At 41.5% G+C, this 18557-nt stretch overlaps 1 protein-coding gene across 2 annotated transcripts in view; it reads right to left on the bottom strand.

Moving 5' to 3' along the window:
• Nucleotides 1–3729: 3729 nt before the first annotated feature.
• fam219aa (family with sequence similarity 219 member Aa) overlaps nt 3730–18557 on the bottom strand; it is an 89461-nt gene continuing 74633 nt past the window's right edge. The window contains exons 7-8 of one of the 2 annotated variants that reach the window (XM_059989596.1): nt 5993–6048; nt 3730–3823 (exon numbers count right to left, since the gene is read on the bottom strand). In XM_059989596.1, coding sequence (XP_059845579.1) covers nt 6033–6048 — 16 coding nt within the window. In that variant the 3' untranslated portion in view covers nt 3730–3823; nt 5993–6032. Of the gene's footprint in view, nt 3824–5992; nt 6049–15045; nt 15078–18557 lie in introns of those variants that run through there. The other variant, XM_059989595.1, reaches the window with a different exon arrangement.

The following is an 18557-nucleotide window of genomic DNA, read 5'->3' as shown; positions in this document are numbered from 1 at the left end:
AGCGTTATACTGTCTACTTTTGAACTTGAGTCATAAATAGACCTTATGCTAAGTGTCAATCTTCTGGAATTTATTTTATTATTTGTGGTAATATTACTTTGTGTTCCGAGTGAGGTATATGTACTGGGTTGTGCACCTTAGTCTGGAGGAACATTGTTTCATTTGGTGGTGTCCATGTGTACAATTGAATGACAATGAACTTGAACTTGATTGGAGAGCAGGTCCTCTGAGGATATATTCTTTGGAATGAATAAGGATAAGAGATAACATAGAACATAGTAATTTACAGCAAATTGCAGGCCGTTTTGCCCCACAATGTTGTGCCGAGCATGTACAGTACCTACTCTAGAAACTGCCTAGAATTTCCCTAGTGCATAACCCTCTGTTTTCTAAGCTCCATGTATAACCATATAAACCATATAACAATTACAACATGGAAACAGGCCATCTCAGTCCTTCTGGTCCATGCCGAACGCTTACTCTCAACTAGTCCCACTGATCTGCACTCAGCCCATAACCCTCCATTCCTTTCCTGTCCATTACCTATCTAGTTTTACTTTAAATGACAATATCGAACCTGCCTCTACCACTTCTACTGGAAGCTCATTCCACACAGCTACTACCGAGTAAAGAAATTCCCTCTTGTGTCTCCCCTAAAATTTTGCCCCTTAATTCTCAACTCATGTCCTCTTGTTTGAATCTCCCCTACTCTCAATGGAAAAAGCCTATCCATGTCAACTCTATCTGTCCCCCTCATAATTTTAAATACCTCTATCAAGTCCCCCTCAACCTTCTACGCTCCAAAGAATAAAGACCTAACTTGTTCAACCTTTCTCTGTAACTTAGGTGCTGAAACCCAGGTAACATTCTAGTAAATCTCATCTGTACTCTATTTTGTTGACATCTTTCCTATAATTTGGTGACCAGAACTGTACACAACACTCCAAATTTGGTCTTACCAATGCCTTGTACAATTTTAATATTATATCCCAACTCCTATACTTAATGTTCTGATTTATAAAGGCCAATATACCAAAAGCTTTCTTCACCACCCTATCCACATGAGATTTCACCTTCAGGGAACTATGCACCATTATTCCTAGATCACTCTGTTCTATTGCATTCTTCAATACCCTACCACTTACCATTTATGTGCTATTTTGATTAGTCCTACCAAAATGTAGCACCTTACACATCAGCATTAAACTCCATCTGTCATCTTTCAGCCCACTCTTCTAACTGGCCTAAATCTCTCTGCAAGCTTTGAAAACCTTCTTCATTATCCACAACACCACCTATCATCTACCTGTCTAAAAGGCTCTTAAAAGACCCTATTGTATCTGCCTCCACCACTGCCACCGGCAGTGCATTCCACACACCCACCACTGGCTGTGTGGAAAAACTTACTCCTGACATCCCCTCAGTACCTATTTCCAAGCACCTTAACACTATGCCCACTTGTGTTAGCCATTTCAGCCCTGGGAAAAAGCCTCTGACTATCCACACAATCAATGCCCCTCATCATCTTATACACCTCTAACAAGTCACCAGTCATCCTCTGTCACTCCAAGGAGAAAAGGCTGGGTTTACTCAACCTATTCTCATAAGGCATGTTGCCAATCCAGGCAACATCCTTGTAAATCTCCTCTGCACCCTTTCTATAGTTTCCACATTCTTCATGTAGTGAGGTGACCAGAACTGAGCACAGTATTCCAAGTGGGGTCTGACCGAGGTCTTGTATAGCTGTAGCATTACCTCACAGCTCTTGAACTCAAACCTATGGTTGATGAATGCCAACACCCAAATGCCTTCTTAACAAAACTATAAACCTGCGCAATAGCTTTGCGTGTCCCATCGACATGGTCTCCAAGATATGTCAGATCCTTCACACTGCCAAGCATCTTACAATTTATATTATTTTCTGTCTTCAAATTTGACCTACCAAAATGAACCACCTCACATTTATCTGGGTTGAAGTCATCTGCCAATTCTCAGCCCAGTTCTGCATCCTATCGATGACCCGCTATAACCTCTGTCAACCCTCCAGACTTTCCCAACCTTTGCGTCATCAGCAAACTTACTAACCCACCCTTCTACTTCATGCAGGTCATTTATAACAATCACAGAGGAGGGGCCCTAGAACAGATCCTTGTGGAACACCAGTGGTCACCAACCTCCATGCAGAATACGAACCATCTACAACCACCCATTGCTTTCTGTTGGCAAGCCATTTCTGGATCAGCAAAGCAAGGTCTCCTTGGATCTCATGCCTCCTTACTTTCTGAATGAGCTTTGCATGGGGGAACTTTATCAAATGCCTTACTGAAATCCATACACACTACATCCACTGCTCTACCTTCATCAATGTGTTTTGTTACATCCTCAAAGAATTCAATCAGGCTTGTACGGCATGACCTGCCCTTGACAGAGCTATGCTGACTATCCCAAATCAGGTTATTTCTCTCCAATGCTCATAAATCCTGCCTCTCAGGGTCTTCTCCAACAGCATGCTCACCACTGAAATCAGACTCACCAATCTATAATTTCCTGGGTTATCTCTATTCCCTTTCTTGAACAAGGGAACAACATCTACAAACCTTTGACCTTCTGGTACTTCTCCTGTCCCTATTGATGACACAAAGATCATCACAAGAGGCTCAGCAATCTCCTCCTTCACTTCCACAGCAGCCTGCGGTATATCTCATCTGTTCCCAGTGATTTATCTAACATAATACTTTTCAAAATCTCAAGCACATCCTCTTAATGTCTATATGCTCTATCATTTCAGTCCACTGTAAGTCATCCCCACAATTGCCAAGGTCTTTTTCCCTGAAGTAAAGTATTCATTATGTATCACCACTATCTCCTCTAACTCCGTGCACACATTTCCAACATTGCACCTGATTGGTCCGATTCTCACACAGCTCATCCTCTTGTTCTTCACGTACTTGTAGAATGCCTTGGTTTTTCCTTAATCCTGTTCACCAAGGCCTTCTCATGGCCCCTAATTCCATTCTTAAGCTCCTTCTTTGGAACTTGTAGTTTTCTACAGCTCTACCAGTACCCAGTTTCTTGAACCTTTTGTAAGCTTCTCTTTTCTTCTTAACTAGATTTCTACATCCTTTGTACACCACGGTTCTTTTGCCCTACAATCCATTCCTTGCCTCAATGAACATGAACACCATGCAAACGTTCCCTGAACATTTATAACATTGTAGAGGTATACAAGATAAGAAGCAAAGATTGAGTGGACCTTACCACAGGGCAGAGATGGCTAATGCAAGGTAAGGTAATTGGAGGAATTAAAAGGGGGTGGATGTCAGTGGTGTTTTTTTCATAGAGTGGTAGTGTTACCAGGTTGAGATATGGCCCATGTGCAGAGTGAGAGGCACTGAAGCAGGTCGATAGCACACAAAAACTTTAATGCGAACAGTGTTAAAGGGAAAATAAAACAAACACTAGGCCAAGCAGGGCTGTTAACTAAAACTCTCAAATGGGAAACAAAGCCTACACTGCTGCTGAAAAGAACATCCAAATATTAAACAAATACTGCAAGTCTTCAGAGACAGTTGACTCAACAGTCCAATTTCTCAGGCAAGGCTAAATGCGAACAGGCAGTTAAGCGTTGTTGTGCTCTGTCCAAGTCTTGACAAGCACTATGATGACAAGTATGGAGTTAAATACGATCACAATTGGATAATACTTAGCTGACACATACATATTCACAAGCGCAATTGCCGTATCTACTGCGCTGCCAAATCTGTGGTCGTGACAGGTAAGTGCGTGGTACATGTTGGCACATCAATGAAAGAAAAATGGAGAGCTGCATGGGAGAGAAGAGTTCAGTGTACAGCAGGTTAAAAGGTTAGCACAACATCACGATTCGAAGGGCATGTACAGAGCTATACTGTTCTATCTTCTAAGTGAAGCTGATGTGGGAGAGAATAAATATCAATAACTTATGTTTAAGTGTCAAGATATTTAGAAAATTGGTTATATGTTGCAGTGGAGGTAACAGTTTTGGTAAAAGATATGAAGCTTATTTGGAGAAGTGATCATTTTGGATGAACAATGCCTAGACTTGATCATTAGAAATGTTAAATTTAGCTTTATCTGTATTTGAGAGGAAATGAATAGTGGTAAATAATTAATAAATAATACTTCCATTTTTGAGTAATTATCTGCTAATATAATTTAATATATGTATATATTGAATGTTTGTGTAGGTCTGTTACATTTGTAAAGGGCATATGAGTGTCTGTGTATCCTTAAAATCAAAAGACCATAGGACATAGGAGCAGAATTAGGCCATCTGGCCCATCGAGTCTGCCTGCCATTTAATCATGGATGATCCTTTTTTTTTATTAAGAACTGTATATGCCATGTGGTATGCCTTCTGTTGTATCAGCCGCTTCTATTAGCTGCATGCTAACTTCCTGAAGGGTGACTTTTGGTAAGCTTATTTTTGCTACTTGCCTCAATGAACAGAAACACAGAAGATCCCACAGGCACTACATCTGGTGCCCAGCTCTCATCATCTAGAAAGAGTATTGCCTGCAGGCTCTTCTCACAAGGGAGAGACAGTGACACACTTCTCAGATGGACTGCTGATTATCCAGTTACAGTGAGGTTGCTTCCTCAATGTCCCCCCTTCCAACTTATCGGCTCTCCAAACTGATGAAGTTGAGCAGATGATTCATTGATTTATTTAGTTGTTTTTTTCACACAATTAACATCCCTCAGCAGGTGATTTAATTATTCACTGATCGCTTGAATTCCCCCATGTGGAAAATGGAGACATGTGTCTCTGAAAGCACATTAGCAAAGCCTTAATAGTCTTGTTATGCAGAATCTGGGGGAGCCATGGACATAGCTGTTAACTGCTTGGCTTCAGCCTAACTCCACATGTTCTATCAGTTTTAATGTTCATTTCTGCCACCTCACAACAGGAGATAATAGCCTTGAAGGACACTGAATGATGTTTCTGTTATTTATTAGTGCCTATTTCTTCCTTTATTTGAATTGGATTACAAGATGGTTTGATGTGGCAGAAATAACCAGCAAAGAAATATAAGATGAAACACTTCATTAAATAAAGAGCAGTTACTAAAATAACTTCAAAAGGTAATGCCTCAAGAAGGTATTAAGGGCCATCACCATGCAGAACATGCCCCCTTCTCATTACTTCTGTTAGGGAGGAGGTACTGGAGCCTTTAGACTCCGAATTAATGCTCTAGGAACAGCTTCTCCTGCTCTGCCATCAAATTTCTGAATGGTCTATCAACCCATGACCCTTGCCTCACTATTCTTCTTTAGTGCTATTTATTTGTTTTATTCCTTTATCTAACTTATTGTATAATAATATTTTTGTCTTGCACCGTACTGCTTCTACAAAACAACAAATCTCACAACGTATGCCAGTGATAATAAGCCTGATTCTGATTTGGAGCGCTGTGAGCAGTTTTTGCCCTATATACAAGAAAGGATGAGCTGGCATAAGAGAGTGGCCAGAGGAGGTTCACGGGAAAGATCCCAGGAGTGAAAGGATAATGTACGAGGAGCACTTGATGGCTTTAGGTCTGTATTCATTGGAGTTTAGAAGAAAGGGGGGCTCTCATTGAAACATATCAAATATTGAAAGGCCCAGATAAAGTGCATATGGTGGAGCTGTTTCCAATTTGCTGTTTACTTGGTCAGTCAATCAGCTGGTGCAGGTGAGGGAGGAGGGTTGATGCACTTTGCTGCTGCTTGTGTGAAGGGAGGGGTGGGGGGGGTTTTGGGATATCAAAGTTTCCACCGTTCAATGGGGTTTCTTTGTTTTGTGGATGTCTGTGAAGAAGACAAATTTAAGGTTGTGTACTGGATACATACTCCAATATTAAATGTACTTTGAAAATATCCAAGCAAATTAATGTGTTTCACATTTAGCTCCTCATCCTCCACTTCCTTCTCCTTGCTAAACAGTGATGCAAAGTACTCAGTTAGGACCAACCTCATCCACATCGACTGCCTTCATGTTCCCTCCTTTTTCCTTAAGTGAGGAATGACCTGGATGTGAGCATAGGAAGAAGGATTAGTAAGCTTGTGGATGGCACAAACACTGGGACAGTCTGGTCAATAGTGAAGAAGGTTGCTTTGGGCTTCAAATGGATATAGATGAGCTAGAGATTTAGGTGGGAAGTCCAATCACACACAAGAGAAAATCTGCAGATGCTGGAAATCCAAGCAACACACTCAAAATGCTGGAGGGACTCAGCAGGTCAGGTGGCACCTAAAGATTTACGTGGGGTAATGACAGATTCCAATGTTAAGTAACTTGTCTTTTCTTTGTCAGTTCAGAACTGGTCATTTCCTCCAGACATCCATCTGTGATTTTGATTCACCGTTCTCCATGAAGTAGGCCTAGCTATCTGGGTATGTCTCAGTCCTGATAGTAGCAACACTTTACACACACAAAGTCATGAAATATATTTCTGAACTGCCACATTAACTCATTTACTTCCACCCTATCTGAGATATTCCCTCCGTTCTACTCCTTCCTCTCCCACCCTACTTGATGATGAAAAGTAATAATTTCTCTCTTTTCCTGTTCTGATAAGGATTGTGGGTCTAAACTGTTTATTCTGCTTCTCTTGCAACAGACGTTGCCCGTTGCAACGAATGTTTTCTACATTTTCTGTTTTTATTTTACATTTCCAGCAGTTTTTTTTATTTTCAAAGTAAAAGGAATCAAATTGTCAAATGATGGAGCAGACTAGATGGGCCCAATGGCCTAATTTCCACCTTATGACTTTATGGTGAAAAGAATGTTTCTTACTTGCTAACATCCCGGTTAATTTACTGATTTGTGTAGAGAAGCATGGAAAAGAAATCCAAAGGCACGAGTATAAATCGCCCTACCTGTTCATAATACCACTGTTTTCATAATTAGATTAGATTATGAGGACACCCAGTCCTCGTTTATTGTCATTTAGTAATGCATGCATGAAGAAATGATACAATGTTCCTTCAGTATGATATCACAGGAACACAAGACAGACCAAGACTAACTTACAAAAAACACATAATTATAACATACTTACAACAGTGCAAAGCAATGCCGTAATTTGATATCAGACCAGACCATGGGCACGGTAAAAAAAAATGTCTCAAAGTCCTCGACAGCCCATCATCTCACGCAGACGGTAGAAGGAAGAAAAGCTCTTCCTGCCATGAACCTCCAGCACCACAAACTTGCCGATGCAGCATCCTGGAAGCACCCGACCACAGCCAACTCTGAATCTGTCGGAAAACTTCGAGCCTCCAACCAGCCCTCCGACACCGAGCACCATCTCTGCCGAGCGCTTCGACCCCGGCCCCAGCCACCAAGCAACAGGCAAAGCCTAGGATTCGGGGCCTTCCTCTCCGGAGATTTTTCCGATCGCACAGTAGCAGCGGCAGTGAAACAGGCATTTCAAAAGTTTCACCAGATGTTCCTCCGTACTTCACACATCCGTCTCCATCAAATCAGGATTGTACACAGCATCCTACTTGACAGATAACAGATATTCATCCTGGAGTGACCGCTGCATCGCACCCCATCTTCTCCTTAGAGCATCTCCTTAGTGTAGGAGTTAATGCAACTCTTTACCATGTCAGTAATCTGGGTTAAATTCCTGCCGCTGCCTGTAAGGAGTTTGTACGTTCTCCCTGTAACTGTGAGGGTTTCCTCTGGGTGCTCTGGTTTCCTCCTACGCTCCAAAGACGTACGGATTCGTAGGCTAATTGGATAAATGGGTGTAATTGGGCAGTGTGGGTTCAATGAGCCAGAAACGCCTGTAACTGTACTGTATCTCTAAATAAAATACGGTACTGTGCAAAAGTCCAAGGCTCATATATATAGCTATGGTGCTCAAGACTTTTGCACATTATTGTACTTGTCAATGTGGAGTGGAGAATGAGGTTGTAAATCTGAATGGAGCAAAGGATTTTGGGAATGGCAAGGGTCGAGTGCTGTGGGAGGGGTGGGGTGTGTCATAGGTGGCATAGAAGAAATACTTGGGGCAGGGGCTGTTGCAGGTCTAGACACACTCAGCCGTAAGACACCAGGCAAGGTCACTTGATTCCAAACAATTGGATATTGATCATTACAGAATGTATCTCTGTCATGGTCTGGATCAGTTCCCCTTTAAATTTAGTTAGGTTGCGATCCGGACCATTGACTGCTTGTTCCCGTCTAATTGTGTTTCACGTGTCCCTCGAACTTGGCAATCAAGGTAATCTACCCTCGACCCGCACCAGCAACTTATAAGCGCCTCGCTTTAGCAGTTTGGGGCGAGAGCATTAGAGAAGCCTTTATAAGTTGCCATCGCTACGACAAGCCAGAGTGATCCAGCCCGCATCGGAGAACCGACAATTCGCCTTCTGTTGCCAGAGTAGGTCAGGGCGAGGTCCATCTCCCAGGGGTGAGTTGAAGGCGGAGTCCTGACTCGACGTTCATGCCCCTTGTCCATGTCTACCCCCGAAGAAGGGTCTCGGCTCGGTGCCTGAGTGGAAGGCGGAGTCCTGACTTGATGTTCCTGTCCGTTGTCCATGTTCCCCCGTCCGAGTCCAAGGCCCGCGGCTGACCGTGTTCCCGCTGTCCAAGCCATGACCGCGGCGATCCCCGTTCCCTGTTTCTAACTCCCAGGTCCGTGGCAATTCTAATCCCTAGTCTGAGGTTTGTGTTCCTTTGTCCTCGATTTTACGATCTTCTGTGTAAATAGCAATAAACACTATTATTGTACCTGAGAAAGAAGTGTTTGTGTCCTGCATGTGGGTCCTCTCCCAACACCCCTGTCCCCACACCGTGACAATCTCTGGTACTTCCTGCTCCCTTCCCCTCTTCCCAGCCAGGATTCCCCTCTTCCTGCTCCCTTCCCACTCTCAGTCCACAACATCGATCCATATCAGAATCAGATATATCATCAGACATGTCATGAAATGTTTTTATTTTGTGGCAGCAGTACAGTGCAAAATACATCAAGTTACTGTGGCACTCTGCAAAAGCCTTTCTTGGACACCAAGTTATATATGCCTAAGATTTTTGCACAGTACTGTAAACCCCACAATATTGTCTGAAATGGAATATAACTGCATGCTGATGGCTGGGATTTACCTCATTGGTGGTAATAACCATATCTTTATGTAGAGTGCAACATATGATAACAACAAACAAACCTATATCCTCATCCAGTACTGCCAGGAACAACCACAGCTTTGCGAAGATATTTTGTTTTCCTTTGTGCACTCAGCTGTTCCACATAAATAGATGGGGAACACTTCCAAGCTATCTATGTTAAATGTAAATTTTATGTCTGTTTCAAACTCCAATCTGTCCTTCACCACTGAGCAAACAAGAGAAAGAACAGGAAGAACAATCAAGACTAATTGCACATTACTCTGCCAGCCGCTCACTGCATGCACAATCACTCACTCAATCCTGCCCACCTCCCAGCTCAGAGCCAAGCATCCCTGGGCAATTAGGGATGAGTGAGCCCAAAGCCACTCACACAAATAGAAAAAAGAACAGATGAAGGAACATATTATTGACCTGACTGGTCCCTTAGCTGAAGAATCTAATAGCTTGCCTCTTCTAAAGATTTCTGCAGCTTATCCAGTATGTTTGCAGACATTGGAGAATGTGTCAGAATATGTGATGCTAATGGCACATGTACAAGGCTAATTGTGTGGCATCTCCAGAGGCTAAGCAGTTCACATTTACTGTATGGATGCCCAAAAAGCGAACTTTGATGTCTATAGTGCCAAATGGAGAGGCTTACACTTGTGTGTTGCAAATGGTTTCAACATTTAATTGAAAGGTTCTCTATAATGTGTTTTTTTTATATTACCTAATAAGTTAATGTGATGTTGTGGCCAAGAAAGCTCTTCAGTGCCCCAACAAGCAAAAAGAATTTGGTATGCTCTGTTATGAAATTCCCGTAACTGGATCACTTACCAGCAAAGATAGAGAGGTCCATTGATGTCTGATGGTACTATTTTTAAAAGTCTTTATTTATAAAGGGGCACAAAAATAAGATTAATACAGACATTCAGATAAAATATGTCGTCAATACTCAATCTAAAAATGCGGGTATAATAATAATCATCAATTAAGTTATAGCTCTATCGTTTGTCTAGGGGATATTGTATTGTCTGATGGAAAGATGAAAGTCACTGTCCTTTCAAGCTGCAGCTCTTTGGGTTTAAGAGAGACGGTTTTAAACTTGCCCTGGTCTTTTATGAGGCCAATCTGTTGAGTCGGGGGAGTTGGTTCCCCGTTGTTATTTCCAAGTCGTTTTCTGTGGTACCAGCCACCAGCCCCCAGGCAAGGGAACCAAAAGCATATGGCTTCCTTCAAATGGCTTCCCGCTATTACGGGATCGCTAGCGTTTCTTCTGGTGCATCTGAGGGGCTGTTCCTACAGCCTCCCTTTTATCTTAACTCGCTGGGTAGTAGATGTCAATCAGGTTGGGGTGATGCAATCTCTCTCTCAAACCAGCCCACTTTGCCCAAGGGCTTGCACATAGCATAGTCCCCAATCCACAAACGTGGTCTCCAGGAGACAATAGCCATGTCTCTCTCTCTCTCATTTCCTGGGTCCTCTGACCCAATCCAATAATGCTCTTGCGATTCTCACAAAGGAGGGGGCTACCCTGCACCCTTTGGCCCCTCAGAGCTGTGGTACATTCATAACAGCTCCCATTGATTTCATCAATTTTTATCAATGCACCATAGAAAGCATCCAATTTGGCTGCATAACAGCTTGGTCTGACAACTGCTCTGCATGTGACTGCAAGAAAATGCAGAAAGATGTGGACACAGCCCAGTATATCTAGGGAACCAGCCTCAACTTTAAGGACTTCATCTACTCTTCTCAGTTTCTCAGTAAAGCAACCAGTGTAATCAAAGACAATGAACATTCTCTCCCCTTCGCTCACCCATCAGGCAGGAGATAGAAAAGTCTGAAAGCAATACCACCAGGCTCAAGTGCAGCCATAACCACCCTGTAATCAAGGGCACTGCTATAAATGGTTCCTGGTACAATAAAATGGGCTTTTGGCCTCACCATCCACCTCATTATGATTGTTGACTTGCACTGCGCTCTCTCTGTAGCCGTTACTCTTTTTTGTATTGCTATTGTTTTACATGTTCCACCTCAATACACTGTGTAATGATTTGGTCTGTATAATCAGTATGCAAGACAAACTTTTCACTAGTTTGCATCACCAGCACCAGCGTATCCACCATCAGGGACATATACACCGAAAGGTGTTGGAAAAAGGCTTTTATACTCCAGTCCTCTCAAAATCCAACCAAGGAGGCAGTTACTTCTGCACATCAACACCCATGACTTTCGATTGATTCACAGTCGGGAACATCCTAACAGACTGCTTCACTGTGTGGTAGGGGACTACACTATGGTAGACAGGAATACTCTAACTCGTAGTCAAAAGTGCCCAACACTTCTCTGGCGCCAACCTATTTGCCATCAAAGACATATGTACAGAAAGGAGCTGGAAACAGGCCAGCAATATCATGAAGGATCCCACCCACCCTGCTCATGGACAGCTTGTCCCACATTATGTTATATGCCATGTAGCACAGATCAAGGAGAACTGAAGTAATCAGCATAAGAGATTGTTTGTTGGTGATGCAGCATGAGGTGACAAAAAAATCTCTGGAGTTTTCAGCTCTTTTTAACGGGCTGAAATCAGCATGAGAAGTTGTTCATTGGTGACACAAGCATGTGGTTTATAAAGAGGTCCAGTGCTTTTGATTCTTTTCAGTGGGCTGAAATTAGTGCCGGGCCAATAAGAAGGGAAGTTTAAGTGGAACAGCTAGTGTTGTAGAGGGGCAATATTAGAATGATCAGCCTTTGGCTCAACAGGCTTAGGCAAGAACAAGCTTGGGCAAACACAGAGGCTCTAGGTCAGTAAGTACTAAGATTTCCTTTCTTTCTTTTTAAATCTTTTTATTAGTTTTAAACAAACATAAATGAAACATGAATACAAAATGTTTGAGAGTACATAATTAATAGTTTAAATAGACATTCAGATATGTAATAATAAAAATATATAACCTCTCAAACCCAGAACAATAATGAACAAAGAAGTAAAAAGAAAAAAAAAGGAAAAAAAAACCCAAAAAAAGAGAGAAACAAAACCAAAAAAAAACCCACTAACCAACATGGGCAGTGCCAATAACTCCGAACCTCCATCCAATCGATTAAGGATAATATAAGTAAGATTTAGGAAAAGACAATTCAACTCATGTGAAAATGTTGAATAAAAGGTCTCCAAGTTTCTTCAAATTTAACTGAAGGTTCAAAAACCACACTTCTAATCTTTTCTAAACTCAAACAAGAAATAGTTTGAGAAAACCACTGAAATACAGTTGGAGGATTAATTTCTTTCCAATTCAATAAAATAGATCTTCTAGCCATTAATGTAACAAATGCAATCATTCGTTGAGATGAAGCAGATAAACGATTATTATCCGTCATTGGTAAACCGAAAATTGCAGTAAGAGGATGTGGTTGAAAATTAATATTTAAGACTTTTGAAATTTTGAGATTTCCAGTGAGCTTTTATTTCTGTTGGTACATAGCTAGTGTGCTGAGAATGGATCTGGGGGGGAGCGGTATGTTCTTTATGTGAGATGGGGAATTGCTGGGAGACCGCCAGTCTCCCTGATAACCACATCTGCATGATGTGCATAGAGCTGTAGCTTTTTAGATTCTTTAAAGCGAATGGAGCTGCAGCTGGATGACCTTCAGCTCATACGGGGAAATGAGGAGGTGATAGGAGCTACAGGGAGGTAGTCACCCCTAAGTTGTGCGAGGCAGGTGCCTGGGTGACTGTCAGCAGAGGGAAAGTGAATGGGCAGCCAGTGCATAGTACCACTCTTTCGGTTCATCTCAATAAAATGTATATTACTTTGGATGTAATCGGGCTTTCTGGTTGTTATACTTCACTGTTCTGAGTGCCATTCTCACAGGAATGAACTTTTCTCCAGTATAAGTTCTTAGTAGTATATCTACAGGCTTCATTCCAGTATCCTTGAAATGTCATTCAAACTCATTCTGTGGAACAACTGAAAGCACAGCTAGAAAATGACAGGTATGATGTCATGGCTGAAAGAAGATCATAGTCGGGAGTTTAACATCCATGGTTATGCATTGTATCTAAAGGACAGGCAGGTAGGTAAAGGGTGGGGTGGGGTGGCTCTGTCAGTAAAATGTGAAATCAAATCCTTAGAAAGAGTTGACAAAGGATTGGAAGATGTGAAATACTTGTGGGTAAAATTAAGAAACTACAAGGGTAAAGAGACCCTGACGGGAGTTATATACAGGCCTTCAAATAGCATCCAGGACGTGGGGTACAAATTTCAACGGGATAAAGAAAACATGTAAAAGGGCAATGTTGCAATAATCATGGGGCATTTCAATATGCAGGTAGATTGGGAAATTCAGGTTGGTTTGTATCCCAAGAGAAGGAATTTGCAGAATACCTATGAGATGGCTTTTTTAGAACATCTTATGGTTGAGCAACATGGCACATGATGATGATGATGATGATGCACTAATTAATGCACACATTAGGGGAATGGAAATTTTGGATTGGGTGTTATGTAATAAGCCAGATTTGATTAGGGAACTCAAAGCAGGCAGTAAGCATAATATAGAATTCACCCTGCAGTTTGAGAAGAAGCTAAAATCAGATGTATCAGTATTGGAGTGAAGCAAAGGGAATACAGAGGCATGAGAGAGGAGCTGGCCAAAGTTGATTGGAAGGGGACACAAGCTCGGATGATGGCAGAAAAGCAATGGTTGGTGCTTTGCTTTAAAAGCAAAAGAGAGAGCGTACAATATTGCAAAAATTAGTGGGAGGGTAAAGGATTGGGAAGTTTTAAAAAAAATCAACAGGAGGCCACTAAAAAAGCTATGAAGAGAGTAAAGACGAAATATGAAGGAAGGCATTCCAATAATATAAAAGAGGATACAAAAGTTTTTTTTCAGGTGTACAGTATAAAGATTAAAAGAGAGACTGGAGTGGATATTGGACCACAGGCAAGAGGAATAGAGTTGGAATAAATGTTTTTTTTCTTGATTTATCAGGGTGTCCAAAGTTCTGAGTAGAGGGCAGGAGAATGGCGTTGAGAGGACTAATAAATTAGTCATAATGGAATGTTGGAGCAGACTTTATGGGCTGAATGGCCTAATTTTGCTCCGATGTCTTATGGTCTTATTAGTTAGTTGTAATTATTTCCTTTCAGATTTATTTTACAGGCTTTTTTCATTGATAAGGACATTTTCAACAAACATACTGCAGCAGCAATGGAAACAAAAAACCCAGTGTCCAATTCCATTTTAACTCATTTGCTGTTCATTTCTAGTGTAAGCCATATTGATCGTTTCTTGTTGGATTTTTGAAGTTCAAGGTTAAAATAAACACATTATCGAAGTGTATATATATATATGTCACCATATACAACCCTGAAATTCATTTTCTTGTGGGTATACTCAATAAATCCATAACAGATTAATAACCGTAATATAATCAATGAAAGACTGCACCAACAGGGCGGACAACCAGTTTGCAGAAGACAACAAACTGTGCAAATACAAAAAGAAAAATAAACAAAATAGTAATAACAGTAAATAGATACATAAATAAGCAATAAATATTGAGAACATGAGATAAAGAGTTCTTGATAGTGAGTGCATAGGTTGTGGGAATGTTTCAATAATAGGCCAAGTGAAGTTATCCCCTCTGGTTCAGGAGTGTGATGGGTAATAACTGTTCCTGATTCTGGTGGTGTTTGTCCTGAGGCTCCTGTACCACCTTTTTGATGGCATGGCAATAGCTAGAAGAGAGTATGACCTGAGTGGTGGGTGTCCCAGATGATGGATGCTGCTTTCCTGCAACAACACGTTATGCAGATTCACTCAATGGTGGGGAGGAATTTATTATAGGTGGACTAAGCCATATCCATTTTGTAGGATTTTTCATTCAAGAGATGTGACGCAGCCAGTTTATATACTTTCCAAAAAACATCTGTAGAGCATTGTTAAAGTTTTAGATATCCTGCCAATCTTTGCAAACTCCTAAGAAATTAAGATGCTCCTGCACTTTAAACTTCTAGAACTCTAGCAGAACATTGCATATGCAGCGGCCACAGGATTGACTTCAACATCATAAAACTTTCCAATGTCTTTTGGGACCACTTGGTGAAAGAAGCCATTGAGATTAGACTAGAGAATTTTAACAAAGATGTAAGTCTCGTTCTAAGTAAGAACTAGAAGATGATTGTAAAGGCACAACAGTGCAAACATGATTGGTTAAGGACTACTCAATCAGGAAGGAGGGATGTTGGGGTTATATATTATATCCCACTGGACTAGACATGTCTAAGCACCTTCTTTGCTGAAGTTGGCAGAGCCTGTCATCAACAAGTTGTTTAAATTTAACACCTGTGCCTGGCTGGAAGCCCAAGAACAGTTTATTCAGCATATATGCTGGGAAAGCAGTAGATCCCTTTTTTCCTGCTGTGCTGTCTTTGTAGTTGTACTTATGTGCTGGGTCCACCCAGGACAGGTCCTTCAAAATGACAATACCAAAAAATTTAAATTTGCTGATCCTCCCCATCTCTGATCCACTGATGAGGACTGGCTCATGGACCTCTGGTTTCCTTCTCCTGAAGTCAGTAATCAGCTCTTTTGTCTTGCTGACATTGAGTAAGGGATTGTTGTTGTGACAACACTAAGTCAGATTTTCAAACTCCCTCCTAAATGCTGAATTGTCACCACCTTTGATTCAGCCTATGTCAATTGTGTCATCAGCAAACCTGAATATGGCATTGGAGCTGCACTTAACCACGCAGTCCTGAGTGTAAAATGAACAGACCATTGTCTTGCACCTGTGGCGATGAAGATTGTGAAGGAGATGCTGCTGCCAATCCGAACTGACAGGTCTGCAAGTGAGGAAATCCAGGATCCAATCACATGAGGAGATATTGAGCTCAAGTTCTAGAAGCTTATTGATTAGCTTTAAAGAGGTGACGATGTTGAATGCTGAGCTGTAGTCGATCAACAGCATCCTGATGTATGAATCTTTTCTATACAGATATACCTCTGTTGAATGAAGAGCCAATGAGATGGAATCTGTTGCTCTGGTAATCAAATTGGAGCAGATCCAAGTCATTTCTCAGGCAAGAGTTATTATGTTTCATTACCAAAAAGATCATAAGACTAGAAGGTATATGAAAGTTAGGTTATTTGGTCCATCAGGTCTGCACTGCCAGTTCAACATGGCTGATCCAATATTCCTCAGCCCCAGTCTTCTGCCTTCTCCCCATATCCCTTTGTGCCCTGACTAATCATGTATCTATCAATCTTTGCCTTAAATATACATGCAGACTTGGCCTCCACAGCTGCCTGTGGCAAAGAATTCTACAGATTCACCATCCTCCGGTGAAAGATATTCCTCCTCATCTCTATTCTAAAAGGATGGCCCTCAATTTTGAGGCTGTGACTTCTGGTCATAGATTTTCCCACCATAGGAAATATTCTCTCCACATCCACTCTATCAAGGTCTTTCACCATTTGATGGGTTTCAATGTCACCCTTCATTCTTCTGAATTCCAGTGCCATCAAACGATCTCCATATGACAAGCCATTCAATCCTGGAATCATTTTCATGAATCTTCTTTGAACACTTTCCAGTTTCAGCACATCATTTCTAAATTAAGGGGTCCAAAACTGCTCACAATACTCCAAATGAGGCCTCAACAGTGTTTTATAAAGTCTCAATATTACATCCTTTCTTTTATATTCTAGTCCTCTTGAAATAAATGCTAACATTACGTTTACCTTCTTCACTACAAATTAAACTTCAGGGAATTCTGCACAAGGACTCCTAAATCCCTTTGCACTTCAGTCTTTTGTATCTTATCTCCATTTAGATATTAGTCAACCCCTTCATTTTTTTACCAAAGTGTTTGACCATATACTCCCCGACAGTGTATTCCATCTGTCATTTTTTGCCCATTCTCCTAATATGTCTATGTCCTTCTGAAACCTCTCTACTTCCTCAAAACTACCTGCCTTTCCATCTATCTTAATATCATCTGCAAACTTTGCATCAAAGCTATCAATTCCATTATCTAAATTATTGACAGATAACATAAATATAAGTGGTCCCAACACAGATCCCTGTGGAACACCATTAGTCACCAGCAGCCAGTCAGAAAAGGCTCCCTTTATTCCTACTTATTGCCTCCTGACAATTAGCAGCCGCTTTATCCATGCCAGCTTTCATGTAATGCCATAGGCTTGTAGCTTGTTAAGCAGCCTCATGTGTGGCACCTTGTCAAAGGCCTTCTGAAAATCCAAGTGCACAACATCAACTGATTCTCCTTTGTCTAACCTACTTGTTATTTCTTCAAAGAATTCCAACAGATTTGTCAAGCAAGGTTTTCCCTTGAGGAAACCATGCTGACTACAGTTTACATTAACATGCATTTCCAAGTACCCTGAGACCTTATTCCAACATCTTCCAATTAAAGTCAGACTAAATGGCCTATAGTTTCCTTCCTTCTGCCTTGATCCCTTCTTGAAGAGCAGAATGACATTTGATATTTTCCAGTCTTCCAGAACCATTCCAAAATCTAGAGATTCTTGAAAGACCATTACTAATTACTCCATAGTCTGTTCAGCCACCTCTTTCAGAACTCTGGGGCGTACATCATCTGGTCCAGAAGACTTCATCACTGTGGATGCAAGTGCTACTGGATGACTGTCATTAAGGCAGGTTACCACGCTCTTCTTAGGCACTGGTATAAGTGGATTTGAAGCAGGTGCGTGCCATGAACCCTGCAGGCTCTGTATTTGTTAGTTGTCGTCTTATCAATGGTTGCTAAGTCCTCGTGCTTTCTGTTTATTTTGACTGGCGCAGGTTTTCCACTTACAGTGATTATTTAAAGTGGGCCTTCTATTAGCTCTGATCCCGGGTAGTGGCATTGTGTTTCAAGGATGACTCGCGTTGTGGTGTCGCTCAGCTGAGCCACTGATGTTTTCTTTGGAATTCACATGAATAAACTTTTGTTTCTGTCTCTGCATGGGAGTTTTCCGTTCCTCCACTCCAGGGTTCAGTCGCTGGTCAGCGAATACTATGGCAGATGGGTATGTCAGACTGCCAAAGCGAGAGGTTAAAGATCTCAGTGAACAGTCTGGCCAGTTGATCCGCACTTGGCCAGATATCTTGCCTGGGCCAAATGCTTTACATGGATGTACTCTCCTCAAGGCTGCTCATTTGTCGGCCTCAAAGACCGAAATCACAGGATCATTGTAGGCCGCATAAGTTTGCGCTGGTTCCTCCATGTTTTGACAGTCAAAGCAAGAATTTAAAGTATTAAGCTCATCTGGAAGTGAAGCCCTGTTGTTACCTATGTCACTTGATTTTACTTTGAAGAGATGATGGCATTCAAACCCGGTCACAACTGTTGAGCATCCTTTGTAGATTCAAGTTTTGTGTGGA

The sequence above is a fragment of the Hypanus sabinus genome, chromosome 14 (assembly GCF_030144855.1).
Source record: "Hypanus sabinus isolate sHypSab1 chromosome 14, sHypSab1.hap1, whole genome shotgun sequence".
Taxonomy (NCBI): domain Eukaryota; kingdom Metazoa; phylum Chordata; class Chondrichthyes; order Myliobatiformes; family Dasyatidae; genus Hypanus; species Hypanus sabinus.
This window is presented reverse-complemented; position numbering and strand designations above follow the sequence as displayed.